Source organism: Nannospalax galili, unplaced genomic scaffold (assembly GCF_000622305.1).
Source record: "Nannospalax galili isolate Female #2095 unplaced genomic scaffold, S.galili_v1.0 scaffold144, whole genome shotgun sequence".
NCBI lineage: Eukaryota > Metazoa > Chordata > Mammalia > Rodentia > Spalacidae > Nannospalax > Nannospalax galili.
In genome coordinates, this window is record NW_008353267.1 from 218,606 (window position 1) to 236,736 (window position 18,131).

An 18,131-nucleotide genomic window follows, 5' to 3' on the forward strand; every position below is an offset into this window, starting at 1 on the left:
TTAGTAGTTTGCTTGTTTGCAGAGCTGGGATCAAAACCAGGGTCACACATCCGGGTTAAATGCTGTGCCCCTGAGATATACCTCCTGACCAGCCATAGTGTTTTGTGCTGGCATTTGAAACTGGGTAATAGGATTAAGAGAACAGCACAACTGAGCTAAAGTGATGCTCTAAGCACCACTGTAAATACCTCACAATGTAAGAGAGCTCTTTTCGATTTGGAAAAGCAAAGCACTAGCTTTGAAAACCTTTGGCAGCAGAAGTTGCTATCAGGCTGTTCCTGGCCCATGACACAATCCCAAACCTAGTGAAAGTTATTCTATCACTCTCCCTGAAGGCCAACCTGAGCTCATGGGTGGTGGCAGTGGGCATGGGCTGGTGTACACACACATACACACACACACACACACACACACACACGCACGAGATTATCCCTTTACCCTAAGTGTTACCTTGAAGCCCACTGGCTACAGTTCCTACAACTAAACAACTAACTTACTGACACTAAGCACTGTCTCTTAGAAAAATTACCACCTTAATAATTATCTTGTCTATTCAAATATTCTAATAGCAGTCACCTGTCTTACATGACACTCATTGGGTCCATGAAGCCTGCTTCTCTCTATCCCTCCCCTCTATCCCCCCACCTCTCCCTTTTCCTCTCCCTCTCTCTCTCCCCCTCTCTTCAAGGTCTCACTATGTAGACCAGGCTGGCCTGGAACTCAGAGATCTACCTGCCTCTGCTTCCTGAGTGCCTGGATTAAAGATGTGCACCACCACGCCTACTCCATGAAGCCTTTTTAAAATTACCATATTATAAAAATATCAGACACCGTAGGCAGAAAAATAGTGTCAGCATAAAATAATACATTTATAACATTAGCAAGTTGAGTATTTCCATCCTTTAAAAAATTTCCTTTATGCATGAATATGGCTGTGAAGGGTTTAGTAAGTTAGAGGGGAACGCTTGAATTGAGACAGGACTGTCATGAACATATCTTTGCAACAGGACACCCGAGTCCAATAACTCTTAAAGGGGTCTACACGATGAACCACAAACTGCTTCACCCAAATAATCTCATGTGATTGAGAGATGCTGCCAATGCCGTCCATTTACACACAAACCCACAAAGGAGAAAGGGGCCACTGACTCAGATTTAGGTATCACAAGTCCCAGCTGACACTGCCTGCTGGGAGGAGCCATAGCTAGCCCCGGTCCACCTTCTCACGGTGTGTTCCCATTTACTAAGTGCATCTTCACAATGCACCTGCTTTCTATGCCTGGAGGCCAAGGGTAGAGGAAATCAGGAAGTCCTGCTGAGGACAGAGTTCATAGAGGCGAATACCTGTAACAAGCTCTGCAGCTGCGTGCCATGCAGACAGGCCTTTTCTTCCAGGGACTTCACTTCTGCTACCTGTTCTGCCCAAAATCTCTCTCTCTTTTGTAATGATGAAGGAAACATTTTTGCTGAGTATGTTTGGATCAACAACATGTCAGCAACAAGTTTCTGGAAAAATCCCTGTAACACAGAAAAGATTATTAATATTTATTATTTTTTTTTTGAGACAAGGTCTCCCTGTAGCCCCCAGCTGGCCTGAAACTTGCTATGTAGACCAGGCTGGCCTCGATGTCACAGAGATCTGCCTGCCTCTGCTTCCCAAGTGCTTGGATTAAAGGTACATGCCACAACACCTGGAAATATTTATTTTTGAATTACAAAATTATAAAAGTTATTTGAACTTTCAATTTAGGTTTTCCCTCACCCTGCGTCCAGTACTGAGGCCCGACACATGCTAGGCAAGGGCTCTACTACTGAGATATATTCCCAACCCTCTTTTTACTTCTTATTTTCAGACAGTCTTGCTAAATTACCAGGTCAAATCTTGAACTTGTGATCCTCCTGTTTTAGCCTTTCAAGTACAGAGGATGATAGGCCTGTGCCACCAAGCCTATTTTAACTTTGTTTTTAAATCCCTATTCCTAGGAGGTCAGAATAGGGTCAAATGTATAAGTAAATGACTCTCTTGGTCTTTGAAAAATGAATGGAATTTTAACAAATTATAAAAAAATATTATCCTTAAGTAATATTTCCACAAAATTCTCTATTTTAAGCAGAAGTCATTATTGTCTATTTCAATTTCTACCTAGATCTTTCTAAAGCAATTGTTTTGATTTTTAGAATGTTAGAGGAAGGCTGATGAATTTGGAGACCGTCTGTCTTCAAATGATACCGCAGTGTGTGACCCCGAGCAGCCCACAGGCAGCAGACCAGCTCCCTGTCTTCTACTTTACTGCTGCATAACAAAACTGCCAAGTGAAGGGAATTCACTAGTGGGGCTGACTGGGATCCTAGTCCACCACACTTGGACTTCAAGCATCCTTAAGGATGGAGGCTCTGCTTCACAGCTGCCTCCTGTAGTTATTTGGAGGGACCCTCTTATTACATGAATCACTTCCCCTACTTCTACACAAAGGGTTTGTAAAAGCGTCAAAGGGCCTGGCACACACTGGCATGCCCAATCTGTGACCCATGGGCTGCATGTGGCTGAAGATAGTTACAAATGCAGCCCAGTACAAAATCCTAAACTTAAAACATATTTTTCTGTGCGCGTGTGTGTGTGTGTGTTTGTGTGTGACTATTGTGTGGTTCTAGAGCATGAACTTTGCAGATGACAACATTGTATCACAATGTCAAAAGGGTGGGCACCCACGTGAAGACATTTGTCTTTTCCCCTGTCCCATTTACGATAGTTAAATTTTCAAAATTTCTTAAAGGTATAGTTATCAAAGGTCTTTTATGAGACTGTGAGCCTCGTAAGCCTTAAACATTTTTTGTTATCAGCACTTAGACTATATACATCTTTAGTTGGTGATCAAGAGAACTTCGTATGATGAAATGAATGAAAAATGGAAGAATTTATCACAGTATTGTACTATCTTCTTTTTGATCCCAGCTCTCAGGAACTCTTTTCCTAACCTCTCTAAATTGATTTCTCCTATTAAATGCTCTCAGAGAATGAATATTAATTTTAATTGTTGATTTGTTTAAAGATCTGTTCCTAAATGTTTTCATTCACAACCCTGTTTCTGGAGGCTCTTGGGTTCTAGCCACACAATAAGCCTAGCAGCAATATATTGAAAAGAAGAATGATTCATATTTATCAAGGAAGGAAGTAGATAACATCTATTCAAACTCAGGAAAACCTGGAGATGTCAGTCCATGAAAGAGGATCTAACCCAAGAAACTATGTATCTTACCTTGTGATCGCGTATTTGAGCCTCTAAAGCGACTTTACTCTTGGCATGCTGTAAGGGGCCGGGAGCAAGCTTCTCTTTTCCAATACTGACTAGCTCCACCATGCCTTGCAATAAGGCATCCTGCTGGCTCTCAGTGAGGAACGGGCCACTGAGTTCCAAGTACCTGGCTCTCAGGATTCCCCACATACTGTCAAGTACATCCTGAAAAGGAAGAGCAGGTGTGCACAAGCATTTTCAACCAAGCAGAAAAATAAATCAAACAACACACTTAAACTCATGGTGGAAGACCCAAATGCCATCCCTTATGCCCATAATGGTGTATGAATGCTTTCTGCCCAAGCATACCTCTAACTTGTAAACATCCTGGAGTAAGACATGAGGGAAGTGAAGCCTCTCCCCTTCGTCTCTGAGTTTGGCCACGTGGCCCTCAGCATTCTGCAACTCCATCGCGTATGCATCTCCTTTCTAAGCAAGAGACCATATGAAAGAGAAAACCCTCAATATGTCAGGAAGCACACAAAGCCATTAAAACAGAAGCAAACATGGAAATGCAATCAAAGCTCAGGAACTAAGGAAAAAAAGAGAAAGTTTTGCAGCTGTCCGTGTCAGCCTCCCTGGAAGTGTCAGAGCTGCCAGTTCATTCCTCATGTGGTCTAAGCACATGCAGGGAGGTTATGTGTACCCAGGAGTTCACAGGCTGGCGACTCAGCAGTCCACTCCTTCTCTATCAGCTCCTCTGTACCTCTTCAAATCACCACACAACGACTTAAAAAAACTATCGGGTGTGGTGGCCCATACCTGCAATCCTGGCATTTGGGAGGCTAAGGCAGGAGGATTTGCTGTGAGTGTGCGGTCAGCCTGGGCAGAAGACTTCTCAAAACACCCCCACAAAAGCCAAAGGGAAGAAAAAGCAAGAACATTTACTCATTCATCTCCGCGGTGCTTGGGATTGGACCCAGGGCATTAGGCATGCTAGGCAAGTACCCCACCACTGAGCTATAACCCCAGCCCCCCTGGATCTTTTAAAACAGAGGTATAGTATGCCATTATAAGGGTACAGGCAACTCTATTTAATTCAGTGGGCTTTGGGGCTATTTATAGCTTTTAAGGCCAGCAGTGCTGCCAGGTCCATTGCACTGGATGGCTTTAGTTGTCAACTTGACACAACTGGGTAGAGGGACACTCAATTGAAGAACTGCCTCTATTGGACTGGCCTGTAGCCACGTCTTGGGGCATTTGTTGAGTGACTGGGGGGGCAGCCCACTGTGGGCAGTCCCACCACTGGGCAGGTAATCCCAAGTTGAATAAGAAAGCACGCTGATCACAGGCCAGGGGAGCAAGCCAGGAAGCAGCATTCATCCATGGTCTGTGCTCCAGGTTCCTGCCCCAAGTTCTTGCACTGGCTTCCCTTGATGATGGACTGTGCTTTTACGTCAAATAAACCCTTTCTTCCCCAGGTTGGTTTTGATCAGAGTGTTTTGTCATAGCAATGGAGAAACAAACCGAGATATCCATCTTTGAACAGCTACAATAATATATTTATCTTCACGTAATTACCCTGTCAATATATTTATTTTTATACAATTATCCTTCTCTGTCTGTCCATTCATCCATCCATCCATCCACCCAACCTCCCATCCATCCATTCATCCATCTATCTACCCACCCACAAGGTCTCATGAGGCCCAGGCTGGCTTTGAACTCTATATTGCTGAGGATGACCTTGAATTTCTGATCCTCCTACCTCCACCTCCTAAGTGCAAGGATTACAGGTATATGCCATCAGGCCTGGTTTATATGGTACTGGGGCTCAAGCCTGGGGCTTTGTGCATGCCAGCCAAGCACTCTACCAATGGAGCCATGTTCCCCGGTCTCTTATTTTACCTCTTCAGGAAGAACACAAGTCCAGATCTTTGAGTGGTAACTGAATATAGAAGCTTCTCAATATTCACTCAATAAATGAACTCTAATTGATGCTGAATGGAAGAGTACTTACGCTTAAAATCCTCACATTAATCAAAAGGTCCCTAGAAGGTAGACTAATTAATTAGAGCTTCAATGGAGGAGGTGAGGGCCTCATTTTCCAACACCTTTACCAACCATGGGTGCACCGAACTTTTTGCCTATTGATGTGTAGAAATGAACTCTTGTTGAAGACATTGTGCCTCAGGAAGTATTACCTGAGCAACATGTCTGAAGGTCAGTATCAACAGCTCTCATCTTACTGATTTACTTAAGCTTTGCCATGTCTCACAAAGGGACATGGCTTGGCTGCACAGCTGATGCCTAAGACTGGTCTAAGGTCACATTCATCTGAATTACTTTGAATGATTACCTGAAGCTGTTCACCAATGCTCTGCCCACTGATTTCATTCAAAGACTGTTGTAAAGCTGTCTTCTTCTTAATGAGTTGATCATATAATTGCTTTATTTCATTCTGTATTTAAAAAAAAAAAGTTCATGTGGGAAACTAAGCAATCTCATTTAGACCCTCATTCCCTTTTAATATTTAGTTGACAGTTTCTGAAGCACCCACACATTCCATCTTTGACCCACAGCTGACTTTTTTCCCTTTTCCTTTCCCTCTCCCCCAGATTTCAGCTATACCCAACTGCCCTTTGAATGATTTTGAGGCAAATATCATGTTATTTCATCCGTGCTTCAGGTGTTAGCTATAAAGCATAAACGCTCTCTCTTGCTAAAAATACTACAATCCTCTCCCCTCGGGACCAGTGCTAATCCTTCCATATGATCAATTACCCAGACAGGTTCAGGCTTCTGTAACTGCCTCTCATTTTTCTCTTTGGTGTTTCAATTCGGGATATCAATGAGGTCTTTACGTCACAATAGATTACTGTGTCTCCTTCAGTTGGCTGGCTCCCTACTCTCTTTTATTTCTTGGATTCCCCTGTGTAAGAAAGCAGGAGCCATTTGTTCTGGATTTAGTTAATTACACCACCAGGTGCTAACATGGGCTCCCCTTATGTCGGTTTTACTTGGATTCTAGAAGCTGGTTTGGATGTGGGTACACGTGTGTGTGCGTGTGTGTGCGTGTATGTGTGTGTGTGTGTGTTCGTTCAAGTGTGTAGAAGCTGGTTTGGATTTGTGTGTGTTCGAGTATACAGACCTGTGTACCCACATGCAGAGGCCAGAGAAGAAACTGAGTGTTTTTTGCTTTGTCTTGTTTTTTTTTTTTTTTTTGAGCTAGTGTTGGGAGCTATTAATCCATTATGTACATTGAGCTGTGGCAGGCTTGCTTGGTTAGTTTGTGTTTTGCACACCAGTACCTAATCTGCCAAGTCAGGCGGAATGTGTAGTTCACAAGTATTTGACCTCTCCTTGACCCTCAGATACAGGTGGGAAAAAACAGCTGTGGAAATTAATTGAGTTAAGCAAACCCTGGCTATCTCTGATGTTCTACTGTATAAAAAGGCTGAGCTAAAATAAACTGGGGCTGCAGTCTCTACTGACAGTCCTCCCAGGTATCTTTTCTCTGTCTCTTGTTTTTTCTTTCAATCCTCACTCCCCCTTTCAGGTACTGTCCGTCTTGGCCGGCTGGCACCGGCAAGCTAGGACCTTACCATGTACCCCTGGCTAGTCTGGAATGCACTATATAGACCAGGCTGGACTCACTCAGATCTGTCAGCATCTGCCTCCTGAATGCTAGGACTAAAGGGATGCACCACATGCCTGGTGGAACACTGGTTGTCTTATTCCATCACTCTGTACATTATTATTATTATTATTATTATTAATTATTTGAGTCAGGGTCTCTCACTGAAGAAGCTCACTGTTTTGATTAGGCTGGATGGCCAGCAAACTCCCAGAATCCACCTGTCTCTGCTCCCCAATACTGAGGTAACAGGCATGGGAAACAATGCCTGGCTTTTATGTGGGTGCTGGGGATTTGAACTTAGGTCCTCTTGCGGGAACAGCATGCACTTTTGCCCACTAAGTCATCTCCTCAGCACTCAGGTTTGATTTTTATGGACCAGACTCCTTCATAAGTAGCGTTTTGTTTCGTATCTTTTTCATTATATAATCTTAACAGTTTTCTAAATATTCTCTTTGCTTCAAGACTTTGTATTTAACAATCCACCAAATCCCTGACCAGACGAATCTGCCTGAAACACAGAGATTCTCATTCCTCTACTCAAAGCAATGAACAGATTCCTCTGGCCTAGAACGTTAAATAAAAAACCCTCTCTATGACAATCACTGAGTAGCAGATGTAATACAAGAAACATGTTAGATCATCTTAACACCCACACTTTTGGAAGGGGCCTTGCTTTTATTCAGTCTCCCCACTGAGCGTACAGGGAGGCCTCCCTGTCTCCCTGAGCAATTCCTATAAAAACTGCTGGAACTGGGGGTCACTGCTACAGTCAGCCGTGTGCTCAGAGTCGTACCTGGTAACTGCGACTGTGGTCAAGGCCTGCCCTCAGAGAAGAACTTTTCCAGGCAGCTTTAGCCTGGCTGTGCTCCAGGCTGACTTGGAGGGCCTGGAAACATTCAGGTAGCAACGTGGGGCTCTTGTCAAGCCAAGTCACAGCTTTCAAAAGATCATCCGTCTTGTCACCCAGTGCTAAATAAAGTTTCTTCAACTCGAGAGCCAGTTTCTGCAAGGTAGAGGGAAAGGAGGAGAAGGAATGAACTCTGGCATGTCTGGCAGCTGCAGAAGACAGGCACACGGGCAAGAGGTGAACCCTACCTCAAAGAACACCTGCTGGCCAGACGCATCCTCTCTGAGGAGCCGGGGCCTCTGCAGCAGCAACTCCATGCTGCTCAGGCACTGACTGAGGCTCAGAAAGAGTTCGAATAATTTTGTATCCAAATTGTTACATGTTTCTTCTGTCATGTGCTCCTAAATCAAGGAAAACATTATTACAACCCCTCGTCTTTCTAAACCTCCATTTCCCTCTCATTTCCATTAAAGTGTGTACCTTATATTTTACTTTTTATTTAGATAATAAATTGTTTCAACTAGTAATTGCCAGATGAAGGATTAAATAGTGTTCTACTAATTGGTGAACTAGTTTATTCTGTGAATTAGACTGTAGAATAAATAAAACAATTTTTTTTTTAAAAAATGAGGAAAACAAGTTTAAGAATATTAGGCAAGCTGGGCGTGGTGGTGCATGCACGCCTTTTAGTCTCAGCACTCAGGAGGTAGAGGCAGGTGGATCTCTGTGAGATTGAGGCCAGCCTGGTCTATATAGTGAGCTCTATACCAGCTGGGATTACAAGGAGACATTGTCTCAAAACAAGCACAACACAACAACAACAAAAAGAATATTGGGTAACTGTTTGACTACTGAATGGAGTTAGAAGGGGAATCAGCCAGGTGTGGTGGTACAGGGGGACAGGTACAGGGAAACCCTAGCTCAAGACCAGGAAGAAAGAAAGGGAAGGAGGGAAGGAATTACAAGATTTTCTTGGTCTGTTTGAGACAGGGTCTCCCTGTAGCCCCAGCTGGCCTGGAACTCGCTATGTAGACCAGGCTGGCCTCGAAGTCACAGAGATCCGCCTGCCTCTGCCTCCTGAGTGCTGGGATTAAACAATATGGTCTTTTTATGAAGGTCTTCTTTAGCAGGGTCATCCAGGTAAAGCTGTGGCCCAGGTAAATGTCACCATTCAACCCTCTTCCCACAGTTTCCTGTCTCTACATTTTTGAGACAGGGCCTTGTTATGTGGCTCAGGCTGGTTTTGAATCTGCAGTCCTCCTGCCTCTTGAATGCTGGGATAAAGGTACGAGCTACCTCACCCAGTTCTCCCACATTTTTATGTAGAAGAAAGTGGGTTAATGAAATCAAGTATAGCCAAGAGAAGGAAAGTTAAAAGGAGAGGCTTGAGGGGTTAGTTAGGAAGAGGAGGTAAAGTATCAGAAAGATAGAGGTAGGTGATGGGAAGGAACAGTTAGGTGTGTCAGTCACAGGCTGACTGAAAACTGAGGCACTTTAATAGGTATATCCCCAAGGACGCCCCTGGGGCTGAGCCACTGTATTCTGGTGAGTTGGAGAGCCACAGATTCATTTTAGCATAAACTGTAGGAACTGCCTTGAATTCCTAACTAAAGTATTTTGGAGTATGCCATGGCCCCTAAGTTACTAGTCCACTTCCAATAAACACCATTTGGGCTCTGATTTCTACTGCTGTCTCTGGTGGATACCTAACAGCACCCGACACATCATTCAGCATAAGCACACTTAAGGTTGTAACACTGTCCCTGCCAGTCGCATCCTGGGGCACCAAGCAGATAGCACTAATCAATTGCCATTTTCCTCCAGGTGATCCTACATGCAGATTCAGAAGCCTTTGCATACAGTGCTCTAGGTAGCCACTACAAAATTCACCAGAGCTGGCACAGGGAAGTAGTTCAGTGGGGTGGGTACTTACCCACAATGTTTTGGGTTCAATCCCCAGCACCACACAAACAACCAGGGTTGGCAAACAAAACAAATCCCATTTGTAATTCTAGGACTTACTCCATTCCTCAGTGAAGAAAATTATGACCAAAGCACAGCGGGGCTGTCCTACCTGCCTTTCATTTCTTAATGTTACTGCAATGAGGAAAACATGCGGCATGCAATTCCTACCTGTGTCTGAAGATGATGTGCTTCCTGGCGCAGATCTTCAAGTTGCATGGTGTAAGCTTGCAGTTCTTCAGTCGTAGGGTATCTGAAGTTATATACAGTCACACTGGGTAGAATACTCATATTTGTGGCAACCTATTTGAGAAAGAGAAACCTAATCAGTGATAGCTTGAGACGCTGCTGACGCCGTTGCAAACAGCAAAAAGCACTTCTGCATCAAGTCTGCTGTTACCTGCCTCAGTAAGTGTTTAAATCTTGTCACTAATTTAAAAGAAAATTATTTTAGACCACTTTGAAACATAACAAGTTAAACACCTGATGATCCATTTAGATATCAGAATGAGGGGGAACCACTCCACACACAGCAAAAACACTATGTATGTATGCAGATATTTATATGCATAATTAATTCAAAATTTTATTCTTTATTTTTTTGGCAGTTCTAAGGACTGATCTCAGGGTCTTCTGCATGCTAGGCAAGTGCTCTACCACTGAGCTATATCCTCAGCCTTAACCTTTCAGTTTAATAGGAGAGACAGTCATGTCACAGAGTTAGCTATTTTTTTAACCCAGTCCATTTAGTATTTATGTGCTAGTTCGCTTACTGGCTCCTGGTATAGAAAACTCTTAGAGGGAGATACAAAAATCACAATGAGGGCCAGATTTGCATTCGATTTGTTATTGAAAACACAAATAAACGTTGAAAATAAGTCATAGTTTAAAAGGAAGAATGATTCAGAATAAATTTCTCAAATTGAAACATACATAATCAAAAACATGTTAGATGACTGGGGAACTCACGGGCCCCAGGGGTGAACCGGCTATTCCTATTTTGCTAAATCGACATAGTATTGAACTGGCCTCTAAGTTCATATCTATACCCATAGATTAGTGCAGCTCTCAGATCTCATCAGAGAAGTGTCTTTGTGCCATGGACGGCATGCCTCACCCTGCGTCCCTGTTCAGCATGGAAGAAGCCAGAGCGGTCAGCATCCCTATTCCCTATTGACAATTTGGGTAACCCCTTCAGAGGATGGCGTGATAAGAATAGGAGGTAGGAATTGGTCAGGCAGTTAGGGTAAAAAGGCCCCCCAAAATGTAGCCAGTTTCTTGGCTAAAAGTCAAAATGTCCTTGGGCCTCTTAGCAACATACTCTGTTCCAAAGGCCAAAAATGTCAAAAATATTTGGGAGCTTGTATCTAATCCTTAAAAGATTTTAGGGTTACCTCTTCAGAGGGGGGGATGTTGGAGGGGAGGAAGTGGGCATGGATTTGATCAAAACACCTTATATGCATGTATGAAATTCTCAATAACGTTTTTGTAAAAATTTAAAAAAAAAGTAGAAACTCACAACTAGTCAAAGTGCAGCAAATAGGTAGGTGTTGAAGGAGTGCTCAGTCACAACAGGACATCTATACCATACCCCCTCCCCACAAGGCTCAGGGACCATCTTGGAAGGGGGTAGAAAGAGTCTAAGAGCAAGAGGTCAGGGGAGAACCCGATGAAAGTGTCTTCTGGATGTGACAGGACCGCTGCTCTCCTAAACTCAGAGCAGCTGTGGTTGCCTACACAAGACCTACACAAGATTAAGCCAGGAAATATTCCAACATGGGGGAAGGACTCACAAACTGGAGCCCCACTCCCGGCTGAGGAGTTATTGACAGTTGATGGCTGCTGGGACAGGGAGAGTGGAGCTTTCTTTAAAGGTGTGGTCCCTGGAAGGTCGACCATGCTCCAGTGGATGGCTACACACCAATGAGTGTATGAGTATCACAAACTGGAATCAAACCAAACTAAATCAAAACAAACAAAAAAGACAAAAAGAGGACAAGAAGTTGGGAAGAGGTAGGGGTGGAGATGAGAAGAGTTAGGGTAAATATGATCAAAATATGTTGTATGTATGAATGAAATTCTCAAAGTTAATATGAACTTTATATTTAAAAACCAGGTTAGGGTGGTAGAAGACTCTTTGAGAGAAAGAAAGAACTGTGAATTAGCATTCCACTCTTTAAAAGATACTTACATATATATTTTACAGTGGGATTAACATGGAAAAACCAAGATAAAGTCCTACCTATGAGGTTAATTCAGTTCTGAATGGTCAAATAAGCTTCCTGGCAGGAAAGAGATTCCCTCCAAACTGGAGAGTTGGAAATCATTGGTCACCTTTGCCTAGACTGTCTAGATACATGGCTGACTGCTGAAGCCTGGCTGCTATCAATAGCAGTGCTATGCCACTCACCTGTCCCCTCCAGCAAGGGCTGACACTCTACCCCAGCCTGATCAAAACCTGCAATAACAGTGGTGATGTGTGCTGGAGAGAATACTGCTGACAGGTCCCAGAGGCAAAGGCTGGCACATAGTAGGTTCTACCACATCTTTTGATGAATGAATGACATGTACACATCACTCTATAGTTTTAAAATATTTTATTTATTACTGTTATGTGTATGAGTACACTGTGGGAACCTGAAGGCCCCACCTTGCATAGGTCCGAGAGGAAGTTACTGGGGGGCGGCCTGACTTGCTTTGAAAGTTTGAAGAATACTTCCGCACTGCTGAGGAGTGCATGATCAGCGCGTGACCATCCTTAAGATACACCCTCGGGGGGAGGGGGGATTTCCAGGTGCCTTTATAAGCTCTGTAACACCTGCAATAAATGAGTCCCTGCTTGACTAGGCTCCCCGTTGCGCCTGAGTGTTCCTGATATTGGGGGTGGTTTCTGGGCTGGCGAATGGCGTGCTTACTCAGCCCCAATCATCACTGCCCGGGGGTCGCTGGTTCGAACCCCTGGCAACTGGCACCCAGCGTGGCACTCGAAGGAAGGTGAAAAGAAGAAAGAAGAAAAACGGATTGGGGACAATCAGGAAGTTGAGAGTAAGCAAAACCTGGAAAGATGGGTAATGCAACTTTTAAGTCTGATGACCCGGAGGTGCTTAAAGCGCTGCGAGATATGCTTAAAAGCAGGAGATTGGACCTGTCAGATCCAGTAGCTCAAAAGGTTTGGGCAGAGGCGATTCATTTAGCTCCCTGGATACTTGGGGCTAATGTTTTTACTGGGGATACATGGGAATCATGGGAAGAATTTGAGGGAGAATGCAGAAGTGCAACAGAAGTGAAACCAAAAGCGGCCAAAGTAACAAGCGGCCCAAGGGGGCGTGCCCTGGCGAGCTTCAGAGCCTCTTGGGACCCATGTAAACAGGACCCATTGATGCATTTTTCCAAAGGGCGGGGTGGAGCCGAATGTACAGGGTCAGCAGCGAAAGCCACCCACCCTACCGCCTTGAACTAATGTGTGCGCATGTCAGGGGCCCGCGCGAAAGCTGGGCAGGAGACTGCCCCCCAGCCGGTGACTGGCACTGCGAGCCCTTAGTAAACGCCTACAATTTTTTTCACTGACTGGGGCAGATGTGGAGAAACCAAAGAGCAGCTCAATTCAAGGAACTCATGGCCATTGTTTTCTGACAGTATTCAGAGTCGTAAGCTCCTTAAGGAGAGAGAAGCCTCTATTTTCTTACAGCATCTTAGGGGGCACCAAGGATTGCCTGGGGTTTTATCCCAAGGCAATGCAGAGGCAGACAAGATGGCTTATTGTGTACAGGTATTGCCTCTGCAACAGCCAGGGGTGAGCCCCAGGGTACTCGGGCCTGGTTCCTTGTGGCAAACGGATGTCGCACACTGTGCTCCTTTTGGGAAGCTTAAGTATATTTTTGTGTCCACAGACACATTCTCACATGCCTGTTGGGCTACCGCTCATACAGGAGAGAAGTCTAAACATGCTCAGTCTCATTTTCTCCAGTGCTTTGCTACATTGGGACTGCCCCAAAGAATTAAAACTGATAATGGACCATGTTTTGTGAATAAAAATTTACAAGATTTCTTTTCACTTTGGGGAATTCAACACAATACAGGAATTCCCTACAATCCCCAAGGTCAAGCCATTGTAGAACGTGACCATCAAAACCTAAAAATTCAATTACAAAAACAAAAAGGGGGAATGAACCCCCACCAACAATTGGGTATGGCCTTATTCACTATTAATGTTCTTAATTTTCAAAAAAATCAGTTGGAATCCCGGTTTCAGAAGCATTGGGGATGACAGGAGCAGAGACCTGAGGTACGGGTAAGATGGAAGGACCCCATTACGGGGCAATGGAAAGGCCCAGATCCATTGCTAACCATGGGTTGAGGCTTTGGGTGTGTCTCCTCTATAGGAGATTCAAACCCCATATGGGTGCCTGTGAAAAACCTTAAGTGGGTAGGCCAGGATCCGACTGACAAGCATGACGGTCCATGGACAGTAGTTCATGAGATAAAATTCCTCTATTTATATCCATCTTAGGTGAAGGACCCAGTTCCTTGGCTTCATTGCCAGTCAGCCTCTTTGCCTTTCAGACAACTGGCTAATTGGCTAAAAGTTACATGGTCTCAGAAGTATTTCAACTTGTCCTACGCCATGACTTGCTTTGTTTCTCTTGATAATGCTTATCTTTAAATGTCTTTACCAGATAATTCAGTGACAGAGGACCCTTGGAACTGCCACTACAGACTCCCAGGAATATACCCCCTTCGGTTGCCCACACTTGTCTGAGTTAGGCAGAGACTAAGACTGTCACAGGCTGGCATTACCCATGCGGCTGCCCTTAATCATGACACATTTTTAGTCAAGGACAGGTAAGATGTCCCATGACAAGTACTCCTAAGACAGGACATACACATAGCCAGGTGCATGATCCAGTGACGGGCAAGGCTTGGTCAGAGGTGACACAACCTAAGACAGGCAAAAATGCTTAAGATTAGAGGAAGGAGATAGCCATCTCTCCTCAGGGAGCCATCTATGAGATGGGTAACCCGTGAAATAAAGTCAGTCCAGCCTTAAAATAAAAATAAAAGGGGGAAATGTGGGGACCTAAAGGCCCGAAGTTACTGGGGGTGCGGCCTGACTTGCTTTGAAAGTTTGAAGAATACTTCTGCACTGCTGAGGAGTGCATGATCAGCATGTGACCATCCTTAAGATACACCCTTGGGGGGAGGGGGGATTTCCAGGTGCCTTTATAAATGAGTCCCTGCTTGACTAGGCTCCCCGTTGCGCCTGAGTGTTCCCGGTATTGGGGGAGGCGTGGGCTGGCGAACGGCATGCTTACTTATCCCCAATCATCACTGCTTGGGGGTCGCTGGTTCGAACCCCCAGCAGTGCATGAGCTGCATGTAAGTACACCCATATCATGCAATGCCTGCAGAGGCCAGAAGAGGGCATCAGATCCCCTAGAACTGGAGTCACGGACAACTGTCAGGTGCCATGTGGGTGCTGGGAACAGAACTCAGGTCCTCTGCAAGAGCAACCAGTGTTCTCAACTGCTGGGCCATCTCTCCAGTCCCCTAACTCTATAGTTTTTAAAATGCTTTGTAAAACTTACCATTGTTCATTCAGTAGACAGTAACTGAGACCCAATGATGCTGCAGGTACCATAGTAGGTACTCAAATGTGAACCAGGCAGACATGGTCTTTCTTTTCAAGACCTACTAATGTGGAACAGACTGTTACAGTTTTAATTTGGAGTGTTTCCCCTTGCTGGGAGGCAGGTTTGTGGGTTACAGCATGACCCATCTTCTGGTCCCCTCTTGCTTCTTGATCCATCAAGATGTGAACATGTCATGCCACAAGCTCCCACCACCACAGAGGGAGCTGCATCAGCTGCCATGCCTTCCTCATTATGGATAATCTCCTGAAACTTTGAGCCTAAGTAATCCCTCCCTTAATATGTTCTGTCAGGTATTTCTGTCATGGCAATAAGAAAACTTAAACAGGTGAGTAGTATATCAGGCATTACAACCAGAGAAGCCCAGGCACTACAGAAGCATGGAGGAAGGTGTTGGCCAAGTGGAGACGCCACTTGGTTTCTTTGCTTTCTGAAGGTAAACAGTACGCTGTGCAGAGTACACGTCATTACTCAATGAGCCCTTGCTGGGTTCCAAAGACTAATGGGCTGAGGGAGGTGCACACTAACCTGAGGCTCCACAAGCTGAGGCACAGGTGGATGTACTCTTGATACTAATTCATGGTAAAGATACTGCCATCTATCACCACTCTGGCCCTCAGGTGGCAAGGCTGAGTCTGGAGCATCGTTGCTAGGGCTGAATGCCTTGTTGCTTTTGAGGCGGGGAAAAAAGAAAGAAGTGACATTAAAATTTTGTCATCACATTTAGATAATGTTTTGTGAACTACTTTTAAAGAAACAATTCTGGGCTAGACAAATGGCTTAGCAATTAAGAGCACTATCTGTTCTTCCAGAAGACCCAGTTTCGGTTCCCAGCACCCACATGGCAGCTAACAACCATCTGTAACATCAGTTCCAGGGGAATCTGATGCCTCTTCTGGCTTCTGTGGGCACTGCATGCATGTGATGCACTTATATACATGCAGGCATAAAACTCATATACATAAAAATAAAATAAAATAAATTTAAAAGAAACAATTCTCTCAATAATAAATATACAAATGGGGCTGGGGATATAGTTCAGTTGGTAGAGTTCTTGCCCCTGACCTCCAGTGCCACATAAACCAGGTGTGCAAGTGCAATCTTAGTACTCAGAATGTGGAGGCAGGAGGATCAGAAATTCAGTCATCATTGGCTAAATAGCAAGTTTGAGGCCAGGCTGGGTTACAGAAAACCCTATCGCAAGAACAATAAGAACAACTAAAGATAAAATGAAAATGAACCATCAACAATAAATGTACAAATGTACAAATGTCCAACGATTTAAAAATGCTTTACCTCACAGCTGACTCCTGAGCTGTATCTTTATCCTGTTGGCAATACTGGGGCGATATTTTCTTAGCATTAAATTCTATGAACTTGATTAAATCTTTCTGTTCCAATGGTTTTAACTCTTGAAACTGTAAGTGAATAAAATTCAAATGCCTTAACCAATATAGTTTTTCAATTAGTACTCCAAAATTTCTTCTGTTGAGCGAATTTGATTTTGAATCACTTCTCGATTCATTGCATTTTTCTTGTTTGCTTTTTGTTGTTAATGTCTATTTCCCCCCAAACTCATTTAAAAGCTGGGGATGTGGCTCCTTGGTAGAGCTCCTGCCTAGCATGTGCTAGGCCCTAGGTTCAATCCCCAGTACTGCAAAAACTAAAAATAAAAACAAAGACATAAACAAAAAGCATAAAAACATTCATATAATAGTCAAGTATTACTTAAACAATATTGTACACACATGGAAAAATTGCCAAAAATGTGTTAACATGCTTTGAATCAGTAAGCAAGGCCGAGCAGTGCTGTAGACACAGAGGGAAATTTGCCCTGGAGTGTTTGCTTAGTTTGAGGTAAAATATAGCTTAATAAAGGAGCAAGGGTTAGTGTCCCCAGTGGAAGCAGACAGAAGCAACACACAATCAGGACTCAAAACTCAGATCCCCGTGCAGACCCAGCATCCACACATCAGTTTACACCTATCATAAATGTAGCCCCTCCAATGACAGCTCAGACTTTAACCCAAAAAGAAATTCCATCTAGAAGGTTTTTCTCTAGTTCTTAGACTGAGACAATGGGATATTACCTGGTGCTGAGAAACATCTTTTTGTTTGCTGAACTGTGGACTTTTGGTTTCGACAGATTCCATCTCAAAAAGGCTTACTGGTTGCAGGACTCTCTGGTTCTGTGAATGTTTCTTGAGAGCAGTAGGGTGCTGGGGAAAAAAAAAACTCCATGATGGCAGAGTAATCATTTAAAAACAAAGACACACTGTATCTCAGCTCTAACAACACAAGTGTAGAATGGAAGAGTTTTGTATGAAATGAAGTGCTGCTATCCACTAAAATACAATGTACTTATTTCAAGAACTACTCCATTTAATGATATGATTATCTTATCTGTCCACTGAATTTGTAAAAGTCAGGAAATTTATTGTCTTTCTTTTTCTTTCTTTTTTTTTTTTTTGGTCTTTTTGAAACAGAGTTTCCCTCAAGACCCAGCTGACCAGGCTGGCCTTGAACTCCCAAGTGCTGGGACTACAGGTGTGCGCCACCACGCCTGGCTTCCTTTTTAAGAACAAAGTAAAAAAATAAAAATAAATGAGATAGTATTATGCTTCTAAATTCAAATATTTCCTAATTTATATATATATATATATATAAATTTTTTTAAAGGCAAAAACTTGGAGCTAGAGAGATGGCTCAGAGGTTAAGAGCACTGGCTGCTCTTGCAAAAGCCTCGGGTTCGATTCCCAGCATCCACATGGCAACCAATAACCATCCATAACTCTAGTTCC

The 18,131-nt window shown here is 43.8% G+C and overlaps 1 protein-coding gene across 5 annotated transcripts in view; it reads right to left on the reverse strand.

Moving 5' to 3' along the window:
• Syne2 (spectrin repeat containing nuclear envelope protein 2) overlaps positions 1 to 18,131 on the reverse strand; it is a 367,778-nt gene that overhangs the window by 86,123 nt on the left and 263,524 nt on the right. For all 5 annotated transcript variants that reach the window (XM_017802560.2, XM_029554761.1, XM_029554764.1 and 2 more), the window contains 10 exons: positions 17,421 to 17,549; positions 16,627 to 16,748; positions 15,859 to 16,000; positions 9,854 to 9,985; positions 7,969 to 8,121; positions 7,667 to 7,876; positions 5,593 to 5,694; positions 3,603 to 3,722; positions 3,258 to 3,458; positions 1,345 to 1,518 (listed from right to left, as the gene is read on the reverse strand). In XM_017802560.2, coding sequence (XP_017658049.1) covers positions 1,345 to 1,518; positions 3,258 to 3,458; positions 3,603 to 3,722; positions 5,593 to 5,694; positions 7,667 to 7,876; positions 7,969 to 8,121; positions 9,854 to 9,985; positions 15,859 to 16,000; positions 16,627 to 16,748; positions 17,421 to 17,549 — 1,485 coding nt within the window. The remainder of the gene's footprint in view (positions 1 to 1,344; positions 1,519 to 3,257; positions 3,459 to 3,602; positions 3,723 to 5,592; positions 5,695 to 7,666; positions 7,877 to 7,968; positions 8,122 to 9,853; positions 9,986 to 15,858; positions 16,001 to 16,626; positions 16,749 to 17,420; positions 17,550 to 18,131) is intronic.